At 28.3% G+C, this 12,023-nt stretch overlaps 2 protein-coding genes across 4 annotated transcripts; both read left to right on the forward strand.

The window, feature by feature from the left end:
• The first annotated feature begins 1,621 nt into the window (after nt 1–1,621).
• On the forward strand, nt 1,622–2,814 carry LOC111686829 (short coiled-coil protein B). The gene is made up of 2 exons (XM_023449210.2): nt 1,622–1,886; nt 1,942–2,814. Exons 1-2 carry the CDS (start codon nt 1,823–1,825, stop codon nt 2,277–2,279), a joined length of 402 nt encoding a protein of 133 aa, XP_023304978.1. The 5' UTR covers nt 1,622–1,822; the 3' UTR covers nt 2,280–2,814.
• Nucleotides 2,815–6,157: 3,343 nt separating this feature from the next.
• Nucleotides 6,158–10,279, forward strand: LOC111686828 (cysteine-rich hydrophobic domain-containing protein 2). 3 transcript variants are annotated; one of them, XM_046949322.1, is made up of 4 exons: nt 6,158–6,519; nt 6,674–7,665; nt 9,668–9,878; nt 9,959–10,279. In XM_046949322.1, the coding sequence occupies exons 2-4, from the start codon at nt 7,544–7,546 to the stop codon at nt 10,124–10,126; spliced, it is 501 nt and encodes a 166-aa protein (XP_046805278.1). In that variant the 5' UTR covers nt 6,158–6,519; nt 6,674–7,543; the 3' UTR covers nt 10,127–10,279. The 3 variants fall into 3 exon arrangements, with proteins under 3 accessions (XP_046805278.1, XP_046805277.1, XP_023304977.1); XM_046949321.1 differs by having other exon boundaries at nt 6,158–6,515; XM_023449209.2 differs by having other exon boundaries at nt 6,158–6,515; nt 7,471–7,665.
• Nucleotides 10,280–12,023: the final 1,744 nt, after the last annotated feature.

The raw sequence follows: 12,023 nt of genomic DNA on the forward strand, positions 1-12,023 counted from the left end.
ATATATTTTTGCATTTTAAAATCAATTTTAACATTTTTTAGCATTATCTTAGATGTGTTTTAGATGCAAAAATTTTTTGAAACCTGGTCACACTGGTTATGGCATTTGTTTTTTCTACAAACAAATGGCAGCACTGTCTAAAATTATGAGTGGACTTTTTCCGGTAAACATTTAAAAAATTAAAAAAAGAAAAGATTTATAAATGAAGGGTATAAAAATAATTGTAAAAACAATTAGATAATGATTAGAAAAATAACTTATATTAAAAATATTACACAATTAGATAGATTTTTAAATATTTTTCTATTATTAAAAATAAGGAGAGGTTAGGTTAAAATAGTTAAACAAATAATCAAAATAATCAACAATTATTATTTTTCCCATATTTTAAATAAAAATTTTATGTAATAAACCTAAATAACGTAGAAAACTTTGTAGGATTTTCTACACTAAAATGTACATGGCCTAATGATTTAATACATTAAATTAATATCTACAACTTGAAAATGTAATTTCATTGGTCAATTAAATAAAATATCGATCAATATTAGTAAGGTGGTATGGAAAATATAGCTGTCAATTTATTACACTAACACCTACTATCCAAATCTATATAAAAATAGTTCTTTTATAGAACAATTTGTCAAAATATATTAAAAAAATTAAAAAATTTTCTGCGGATGCCATCTTATAAATTTGCATTGTTTACTTTTTGGTTAGGTACTATTGTGAATGATGATAAGTTTCACAGCTGTTTAAGCGGGGGTGATTAGAGTTCTATAAATCGACTTTCGACAATCGCCTTTTTGTCGAAAAGTCGAAGTCGACTATTTTGTTCCAAAAAAGTCGATAACTCGACTATCGTCTATGAAAAATGTCGAAAAGTCGACTTTGGTAAATAAAAGTCGGAAAGTCAAAAAGTTAGAAAGAGTCGAAAAAAGTAGAAAAGTCGAAAAAATCGGAAGAAGTCGAAAAAAGTCGGAAAAAGTCGAAAATAGAAAGTCGGAAAAAGTCGAAAATAGTCGGAAAAAGTCGAAAATAGTCGGAAAAAGTCGAAAATAGTCGGAAAAAGTCGAATATAGAAAGAAGTCGAAAAAACTCAAAAAATTGCAACAAATAGAAAAAATATAAATAAAATTTTTTATTAATAATAATAATATATTGTTAAATGGCAACATTATAAATTTACGCTTCTGGCGGAAAAAGTCAAAAATAGTCGAAAAGTCGAAAAAAGTCGGAAAAAGTCGACTATTTATAAAATATTAAAAGTCGAAAAATCGACTTTTAATTAAATGAAAATGCAAAAAGTCGAAAAGTCGACTTTTCATAAAATGCAAAAAGTCGACTTTTCATAAAATGTAAAAAGTCGAATTTTCGTTTCAACTATTGAACCCTAGGGGAGATAATAAAAATTTATTTTATTTCTTAAAAACATGAATTATTACTTTTAATTTTTTATTAAAATAAAGAATATAATTATTTTTTACTATTTTTTTACGAAACAAAGTAAATTGTCTTTATTATATTAATGTCTGCTTAGAGCACTATTGTGAATGCTTACTCTATTTAATACGAATAATAAAAATGACAGTTGTCAAATTGGGGCGAGAACGAGAATAAAAAAGAAAAGCACAAAAAAAAGAAAACTTAATGAAAATTAAAAATATATATAAAATTAACTAAATAATTAATAATTAATAACATTTTAATATATTTTTTTTTTATAAAAAATAATACAAACAAACGAAAGGAAACTTTTAATACTTTAATAAACTATTACAATTTTGCTCATATAGAAACAAAAAAAAAAAAAAGAAAAACTATGTCACTAATCGATAAATTACAAGAACAAGAACCGATACCATTGGCCGATGATGATCCACAAGGTATGTTGCTTTATAAAATTAATTTTAAACATTATTTACATAAATTACATTTAAGTAATCATTAACGATGATGATCAACGTTCCAACATTCCCAATGGCCATTCTATGGATTCTCTAAGGTCGTCCTTTACTAATCGCAGTTCTACCCCTGATTCACACAATTCTTTGGATCCGGAAATAAGCCCTGACGAAAAGGAGGAGAAGGCACGTTTAATCACCCAAGTCTTGGAGTTACAAAACACTCTAGATGATTTGTCACAACGCGTGGATTCGGTTAAAGAAGAGAATCTTAAATTACGTTCAGAAAATCAAGTTTTGGGACAATATATAGAGAATCTTATGTCAGCATCATCAGTATTCCAATCGACTAGTCCAAATTCAAAAAAGAAGTAGATATTTATTGAAATGCTAGCACAGATTTACTCTAAAAATTTACTACTCACAGAACTGTCAAATATTCTGATCGGAATGAATTTAATTCTGATTTAGCTTATCGTTTCCAATGTTTTTGTTAATAATTCTACTTTAAAAACTCGGAGTGATTGCATTTCGGAAAAAAGTATTCGTTTAATTCGTTCTGAGAAAATATAACTTTAGTTTCGAATGGAATTCTGTGACGGTACATGCTTCTTTTTTTTTAATTATTTTGCATGAAAATTGTTTTTAATTTTTATTCATTTCATTTCGAATACTCACCTCTATATTTATGTTCTTATGTACTATTGTATATTTTTTTTAATTATTTTATATTATTCATTAGATAAATATTCCAATCAAAATGCATATATTTTTACACATGCTTAAATACATACATTCATATAGAATTGCAATTATAAGGCCTTTTTTAAATGTAAGCAAATGTAATCTATATTTTAATGTAATTTGCTTTACTAAAGAATTTATTGTTTTAATAAAAAAATACAGCTTATAATAATAGTTTTATTTCAAGAATATATATTTAAAAGTAAAATAGTTTTGCTTAAATCCATCTACAGACATATGTATGTAGGTTTGTACATAGATATTAACAAATGTTTTCAATTCCAATTTTAACAATGGTCAATATTTGGAAGGACATTTGTTTGGAGGTTAGTCATCGTTGCTATTAGAAGATAACAACCCTATTCTACATTACAATTCCAATAGAGATTTTCTACTTTTGAAAACTTTGATATTCTGCATTTCGATCCGAAGCTTCGTCTAAAATAATTAAAATAACAACGAAACACATCGAGTTACAGAGTAACGCTCCAGAATATACACAATTTTAAAGCATTAAAGTAAAATTGAATTGTTTTTTCTTCAATCGTTGCGTAACTGAATGCGGAAACGTAATCAAAATGCAGAATAGGTGTGAACTTATTAAATTTCTTTAAAATTGCAATTTGATTCAATACAAAACATCTTTTTTAAAAATTACATTTAAATGACATCATTATGTATTTGGCTGTTATACATACAAACGTCTAACTATACCCAGCAGTTCGACAAAGAGTCAATGCATACGAAAAAGACAGTAATTTCCACTAAACCTGGATGATCGTAATTCGTATATTTTGGGTCATTCGTCACGAATGTACCCTTTGTATTCAAGAATGAAGACAGTCGGGAGCGAAGACGGTCGTCACTTTAGTGTTCCTTTTGTAAGCGCGAGCGGAGGCAATCGTCTCTTTACTGTCTCTTTGTAGGGTGTAGAGTGACGATTGACTTCCTCGTAGGACAAGCCCATGTTAAAATGGTTGGTCACCTGGGTAGTCAAGTGGCTAGGGGTCACCACAAGTGGTAGGTTAAGTGGTCAGTTCGGGACTATCCCGTCGAACTGCTGGGTACATCTATGCGTATAACAGTTAGCAGTATTGCATATGTTTCCTTTGAGCTGTTAGGAACAAAGAAAAAGAAAATATTTAATTATATTGCAAATTTGCTAATGACTTTCCAAAACATCAGTCATTACCCCGTGGCTATATTAGACAAATATTTATCACGGCAATGGACAAAACGTCGGCAGACGTTTTTTGTTTATGTTAATGCATGGGGTAACAAAATGCTAATTTTATCACGACAACTCACAGATAATTTTATTGAAATAACGTTATATTTTATAAAAACAATCGAAATTAAATGCAAATTTTGTAAATAAATACTAATTTCACGAAAACTTATGTTAAAAATAAATTTTAATTGCACAAAAACAAAATTCTAACCAAATTTTACAATAAAATGACGTTTGTTATCAAGACAACGTTGTCTAAACAATTGTTTAGACAACACTGTCATAACGACGTTATAACGCTAATAAGTACCGTCTGTACCTGTTAATTTTTTATCATGATAACAATTTGACGTTTAGCATAATATATATTTGTCTAATATAGACATGGGGTTATGGCCACAATACAACCCCTTCCGTGTGTCATTTTTTATACAGTATACCAAGAACTGTCCAAATCTTCAAAATCTTAAAAAAAATCAAATGATGACCTTTAATTATAGAGTTCATAGGGGTCATCAAGGCTAGTATAGAACTTGGTTTTGTAGCTTTTTTCCACATACGAGTATATTGAACACAATTATGAACTTAAAAGCCCTATTCGGCGGATTCAGTTGTATGGGGTCTAGGTGAAATAATGGACCAATGTTAACCATTTTCAATACGGTACGATAGAAGATCATGTGCCAAATTTCATTGAATTATCTGCAAAATTGCGACCTGTAGTTTGATTAAAATGTTTACAAACCCTATTCAGTTCAGTTGTATGGGGGCTAGGAAATAGTCTTCGTCCTTGGGACATAAAAAGATCATGTACCAAATTTCATTCAATTATCTTCAAAATTGCGACCTGTAGTTTGAATACTAGGTTTACATGAACGGACGCCTCAGAAATGGATTCTGAGGCGATTGGTATACTTTAAGGTTGGTATAGGGCCAATATTATTGTGCGTTACATACATATCAGCACAAACCCAATATACCCTCACCACTAAAGTGGTGTAGGGTAGGGTTTTATAGTTGATACGAAAAGTAGACTTTTCGACTTTTTGCATTTTATGAAGAGTCGACTTTTTGCATTTTATGAAAAGTCGACTTTCGACTTTTTTCATTTAATTAAAAGTCGATTTTTCGACTTTTAATATTTTATAAATAGTCGACTTTTCGACTTTTTTAAACTTTTTCCGACTTTTTGACTTTTTTCGACTATTTTCGACTTTCCGACATTTTTCGACTATAATTATTATTATTAATAAAAAAATTTTAATTTATATTTTTTCTATTTGTTGCAATTTTTTTAGTTTTGTCGACTTCTTTCTATTTTCGACTTTTCTCGACTTTTCGACTCTTTCCGACTTTTCGACTCTTTCCAACTTTTCGACTTTTTTCGACTTTTATTTACAAAGTCGACTTTTTTCATAGACGATAGTCTAGTTATCGACTTTTTTGGAACAAAATAGTCGACTTCGACTTTATTCGAAAGTCGATTTATAGAACCCTAGTGTAGGGTATAAAAATATATATTGTCAAAGCCGCCACAGCCACCGCCGAAAATTTTTCAGCTTATTACGGCTTGAATGAAATATGGCGAAATGATATTTTGTGCAATTTAGACTTGGTTCATACTGGGAAACTTTTGATTTTGTGTGTGAGAGAAAGATATGGTAGATATTTCCTTCTCTTTCTTTCACATACAAAACTCAAAAGATTCCCAAAAAAAGTTTCCTAGTGTGAACCAGGTCTAAATTACACAAAATATCATTTCGCCATATTTCATTCAAGCCGTATTAAGCTGAAAAATTTTCGGCGGTGGCGGCTTCGACAAACGGCGCAAGTCTTTACATACAATTAAACCTATTTCTAATAACGGCAACACTGAAAATAAATATAATCAAAGTCTTATTCACAATTGCAGTTTCACCAACCAATGTTAAACTCACCACTTAAAACAGCTGGCAAATGTCGAAAATATCTTCCTCATCTAACTATTTTCATTTACCTACTAAAATAAATAATAATAAAATAATTCTGTTGCAACTGCATTATTAAAAATATTTGTTACAATAAATAATTAACAGCTTTTTGTTAGTGTATAGCTTATTTAAAAGTTTTTTTGTGGCTTTTGTTATGTAAAGAAAACAGTAAATAAAACTAAAATAAAGTAAATATTCACAATAACAATATAACAGTTGGAAATATTTTTCTTGTTACAAAATCAAAAGAAAATCGAATATGTCTATATTTTTCAAGAAAAAAGTTCACAAATATATAAAAAATAAAAAAATAAAACAAACTTAAGAAAATGTTATTAAAAAATAAATAAGATTTAATTGTTTAGATACAATTGAAAAAACATAAAAAACAGGAAAAAGTGAAACAAAAAAGCGAAATGAGAAAGTTATAAAACAACAATATTTTAAGGTCTTATAGTAAAAGGCTAAAGAAAATTACAATTGTACATTACAACAACAATGTGTATTTAGTATTTTATGCAACATATGTAACAAACTTAAACATAAAGAAACTTGGAAAGTGTGTTAGTTATTTACTACTTAAGTAAAACAAAAAAAGAAAAGAAAACGAGCAACAATAACTTGTGCTTAAAAAAACACAAAGAAAATACAACGTGAAATACTTGTGTGAGTGCGTGTGTTTATTTATTTTTGTTTGAATTACACTTTTTCTTTAACTTTGATTAACATCAATTTTGTGTTATTGTTTTTGTTATGTAAAGAAAGAAAAAATGTAAATAAAACAGACAGCAAAAATTTAATTCACAATAGTTTATTTATAACAGTTATAGAAATACAATTACTCTCCCAATGTTAAAACAGCTGGCAGACTGACATTTTCTGTAATCTTTTTTTTACTTTTTGGATTTTTCTAATTTGTTCTTGTGTCTTCAACAAAATATAAATATTCTGTAAATTTATTAAAAAACTAATAAAATTTTAACGTAATAACAAACAAGAATAATAAAATAATTTCCATAATAACTAAAAGAAATACAATTTAAAAGTGTAATAATTAAAATAATAAAGTAAACGTACAACCAGCGCTGAACAACTAGAAATAACAAAAACGACCTCGTTCAGTTTTCTAAATAAAGACATTTTTTTTATACCACTGCTGCACATACAATAGAATTTATAGTCATTGCCACTGAAAAAAATTTTCTAAAAAAAAACAAAGTGAAAAAATATAACGATAAAATATGCAGTTTCTTGTAGAAATAATATTACAAATGTATTATCAAGTTGCCTTAAATTAAAAACATCTTAAACAGTATTATTAGCATTAGCAGCAGCACCTAAACCGAAAACTAAATCAAAACATTATTTAATTTTATTCCTACCATTGGAATTGTCTAAAAATCAGTGGTGGTTGGTTGTTTGTTTGTTGTATGTGAGATTGTGTGCATTTTCTAACATCCGTTCTATTTGTTGGCTGGCAATCAATCACCCACACTACTTGCTAATGTTCTAAATAACACTAAAGCTGTACCATACATAAAGCAGAAAAAGTGCATTGAGTTTGTTGCTTTCGTGCTGCTGAATTGTAATCCTTTTCCGTTTTTTTAAATTTAAACTGCAGTTGATATTGTTTATTGTGGCGTTGCTGTCGTCATCAGCAGTAGTTTTATAATTGTAATACATTTTCAATTTCAATGTCAATGGCTGATTTCGATGCAATTTATGAGGATGATCAATTGGAGGAACACTATGAAGAGCAAACTGTCCCTCCTGGGCCAGAACCCATAGTGATACGTGGTGCTGGTAATATGACAGTGTAAGTATCGCACATACCGTTTACGATTTCTATTCCTGGTCCTGGTAAATAATTTAGACTATTTGAACTATATAAGCTGAACCATAGAGAGTTTATTATCTGGACTATAGAGTAGTCTATAGTCGATACTATAAAGTAGTATATAGTCAAAACTATAGAGTAGTGTATAAACAAAACTATAGAGTAGTTTATAGTCAAAACTATAGAGTAGTCTATAGTCAAGACTAGAGAGTAGTCTATAGTCAAGACTATAGATTAATCTATAGTCAAGGCTAGTATAGTCTATAGTCAAAACTATATAGTAGTCTATAGTCAAGACTATAAAGTAGTATATAGTTAAGACTATAGAGTTGCCTATAGTCAAGACTGTAGAGTAGTCTATAGTCAAGACTATAAAGTCTTCTATTGTCAAGACTATAGTGTAGTCTATAGTCAAGACAATAGAGTAGTCTATAGTCAAGACTATAGAGTAGGTAGTATATAGTCAAGTCTATAGATCAGTCAATATACTATAGTGTAGTCTATAATTAGGAATATATAGTAGTATATAGTCAAGACTATGTAGAACTCTATAGTCAAGACTATAGAGAGTCTATCTTGACTATAGATCAGTCTATAGTCTTGACTATAGATCAGTCTATAGTCTTGACTATAGATCAGTCTATAGTCTTGACTATAGATCAGTCTTTAGTCTTGACTATAGATCAGTCTATAGTCTTGACTATAGATCTATAGTCTTGACTATAGATCAGTCTATAGTCTTGACTATATATCAGTCTATAGTCTTGACTATATATCAGTCTATAGTCTTGACTATATATGAGTCTATAGTCTTGACTATAGATCAGTCTATAGTCTTGACTGTAGATCAGTCTATAGTCTTGACTATATATGAGTCTATAGTCTTGACTATAGATCAGTCTATAGTCTTGACTGTAGATCAGTCTATAGTCTTGACTATATATCAGTCTATAGTCTTGACTGTAGATCAGTCTATAGTCTTGACTATATATCAGTCTATAGTCTTGACTATAGATCAGTCTATAGTCTTGACTATATTTCAGTCTATAGTCTTGACTGTAGATCAGTCTATAGTCTTGACTATATATCAGTCTATAGTCTTGACTATATATCAGTCTATAGTCTTGACTATATATCAGTCTATAGTCTTGACTATATATGAGTCTATAGTCTTGACTATAGATGAGTCTATAGTCTTGACTATATATGAGTCTATAGTCTTGACTATAGATGAGTCTATAGTCTTGACTATAGATGAGTCTATAGTCTTGACTATAGATGAGTCTATAGTCTTGACTATAGATCAGTCTATAGTCTTGACTATAGATCAGTCTATAGTCTTGACTATAGATCAGTCTATAGTCTTGACTATAGATCAGTCTATAGTCTTGACTATAGACCAGTCTATAGTCTTGACTATAGACCAGTCTATAGTCTTGACTATAGACCAGTCTATAGTCTTGACTATAGATCAGTCTATAGTCTTGACTATAGATCAGTCTATAGTCTTGACTATAGATCAGTCTATAGTCTTGACTATAGATCAGTCTATAGTCTTGACTATAGATCAGTCTATAGTCTTGACTATATATGAGTCTATAGTCTTGACTATATATGAGTCTATAGTCTTGACTATATATGAGTCTATAGTCTTGATTAGTCTATTAGTCTTGATTATAGTCTTGACTTTAAATTAGTCTATAGTAGATCAATCTTTGGTTTTGACTATAGATCAGTCTATAGTCTTTACTATAGATCTGTATATATGTAGTATTGGTCCATCTATTGTCTTGTGTTGACTATAGGGAACCCTATAGTATATAGATTAGTCTATAGTCTTGATTATAGATGATATATAGTCCTGAATATAGATAAGTCTATAGTCTAGACTCTAGACTATAGTTCAGTAAATAGCGTAGACTATTATAAAAAACAAATACTGCAAACCTAAAATTTATGATAATTTCTCATTCTTTTCTAGATTTGGTTTAAGTAATCGTTTTAATACAGAATTTCCATCTGGCCTGGTATCACGTGTAGCGCCTGAAGAGTTCAAAGCCACAATTGGTCGCATTAATGGAATTTTAAAGAAAACACTTCCTGTTAATGTTAAATGGCTATTTTGTGGTTGTGTCTGCTGCTGTTGTACCCTGGGCTGTTCCCTATGGCCCGTAATATGTTTAAGTAAAAGAGTAAGTTATAATCCGTTTTTTTTTTTTGCAAACTTTTTGCATAAATGAATTTCATGCATTATACAATATTTCCTTTTTAGACACAAATAACCTTGGATAAATTACTAGAATGGGAGAATAGTCATTTATATCATAAATTGGGTTTACACTGGCGCTTGCATAAACAACAATGTGATTCAAATTCCATGATGGAATATGTCATCTTAATTGAGTTTATACCGAAAACGCCTATATATAGACCGGATTAAACTGGTGAGATTTATAATAAGTATTAGTTTTAGTTGTTTCATTATATATATTTTTTTAATTTAGATTATTATTTTTTAATTATAATAAATATACCTATTAAACTAATATAAACTTAATGAATAAAATAAATTAATTTGTAATTTAAACAGAAAGAAAAAACATTTAAAATAAAACATGTAAATGATTAATGAAAAGAAATTTAAACAAAAACATATACATATACAGACATATGTATATGATCAAGATGTTTATTTATATATACATATATTGATGAAATGAAATGTTGTAGAACAATTTGGAATAAATTGAAAAAAATTTTATTGTGATGCATCAGCTGAAAATTTAAATGAAGTAAAAATATTTAGAATTATTTTTGTATTGAACTGCATAATAGAGGAAGAAACAAATAATATTATTTAGTTTTTCTTAGTATGAATATCGTTTTAATTTTTACTAAATCGTTTTTTTATTTAAGTTTTACAAAATTTACTCAAAAAATTTTTTAAAAGAAAAAAAAAATTGTTTTTCTTTTAAGCTTTAAGCTAATGATGTTTAATGTTTAAATGATGACAATTATCTTTTCTGTGAGTGTGCGAAAAAAAATGTTTTATATTAAAGAAGTTAAACCATACGGTTTTATAGGAATCTAACTTACTTTTCAATTGGGGGAATACTTGTTCAGTCGTTGAGAAAAATGTGATTATCTTATTTCAGAATTTTTAAGGAATGTTTATTTTTGGCAAAAAGCGTTTTTTTAAAGCTTTTTAACTGAAAATATGTGTTTTTTAAAAAAGCTTTTTTTTTTCAAAAAACGCTTTTAAAACATTTTTTCTAATGTGTGGGAACATAGAGTATCAGTATTGCAAGCTTAATCCCAAAATCATTTTTGAAAAGCTTTTTTCGTTTTTTTTGTAAAAAAAGCTTTTTCCAATTTGAAACATTAAAATTTTTTTCAACTTTGTAAGATGCTTTTGAAATGCTTTATTAAAACGTTTTTTTTTTGTTGAAAGCTATTAAAAGCAAACTTAAAAGCTCTTTAAACCGTTAAATTATTGGATAAATTGTATTTATGCTCGAGGACTTTGATTCGATTTTAAAAGTTTTGAAATACTTGTTCGAAAAGCGATTTTGGAAAAATCCTTCCTTTCTTTAAAAAAAAACTGCATTTAGGCTCGAGTTCATGGGTTCGATTCGATTTTAATGATTTTGAAATACTTGTTCTAACTAAAAAGCGATTTTGGAAATATGCTTGGTTTTTTTTGCAAAACTATTTTAAAGCTTTTTGCGTAAAAACTTTTTTCTATATCAAATTTTTTAAAGCTTTTTGTGAAAAATTTATTTGTGTGCTTTCTCACAAAGCTTTTTACAATTGCACAGTTAAAAAACTGAAGGGTATGTCTGTGTTTTGGATTGTCTTCTTTTGTAAAAAGGCATTTTAAAAGCTTATTTGGGCAAAAGCGTTTAAAAGCTTTTTTGGACAAAAGCTTTTAAAAGCTTTTTGACAGCTTTTTGTGCAAAAGCATTTTAAAGCTTTTTAATGGCTTTTTAAAGATGATAACAACATTTTCTAAAGAAAATTAAGAAAATCTTTTTTATGAAAAGTTGTTTCTTCCGGATCTATAGACTTTTAGAGAAAACAAATTACGCATTCTTAGCTTTCTGAGGATTGTCATTTTTGGTGAAAAAGCTTTTTAAAATTTGTTTCTGAAAAAAATATAAAAGCTATTAATGCCTATTTTTGGATTGTCTTCTTTTGTGAAAAGGTATTTTAAAAGCTTTTTTGTGCAAAAGGATTTTAAAGCTTTTTAATGGCTTTTTTTAAGATGATAATAACTTTTTCTAAAGAAAATTTAGAAAGCTTTTTTATCAAAAAGTAGTTTCTTCCGGATCTATAGA

Source organism: Lucilia cuprina, chromosome 4 (genome assembly GCF_022045245.1).
Source record: "Lucilia cuprina isolate Lc7/37 chromosome 4, ASM2204524v1, whole genome shotgun sequence".
Lineage (NCBI taxonomy): Eukaryota > Metazoa > Arthropoda > Insecta > Diptera > Calliphoridae > Lucilia > Lucilia cuprina.

Coding starts and splice junctions, on each gene's coding strand:
- LOC111686829 (XM_023449210.2), top strand. CDS start 1,823: ATGTCACTAATCGATAAATTACAAGAACAAGAACCGATACCATTGGCC. Junction 1,887..1,941: donor GGCCGATGATGATCCACAAG/GTATGTTGCTTT, acceptor ATTACATTTAAG/TAATCATTAACGATGATGAT.
- LOC111686828 (XM_046949322.1), top strand. CDS start 7,544: ATGTCAATGGCTGATTTCGATGCAATTTATGAGGATGATCAATTGGAG. Junction 7,666..9,667: donor GGTGCTGGTAATATGACAGT/GTAAGTATCGCA, acceptor ATTCTTTTCTAG/ATTTGGTTTAAGTAATCGTT. Junction 9,879..9,958: donor TAATATGTTTAAGTAAAAGA/GTAAGTTATAAT, acceptor TTTCCTTTTTAG/ACACAAATAACCTTGGATAA.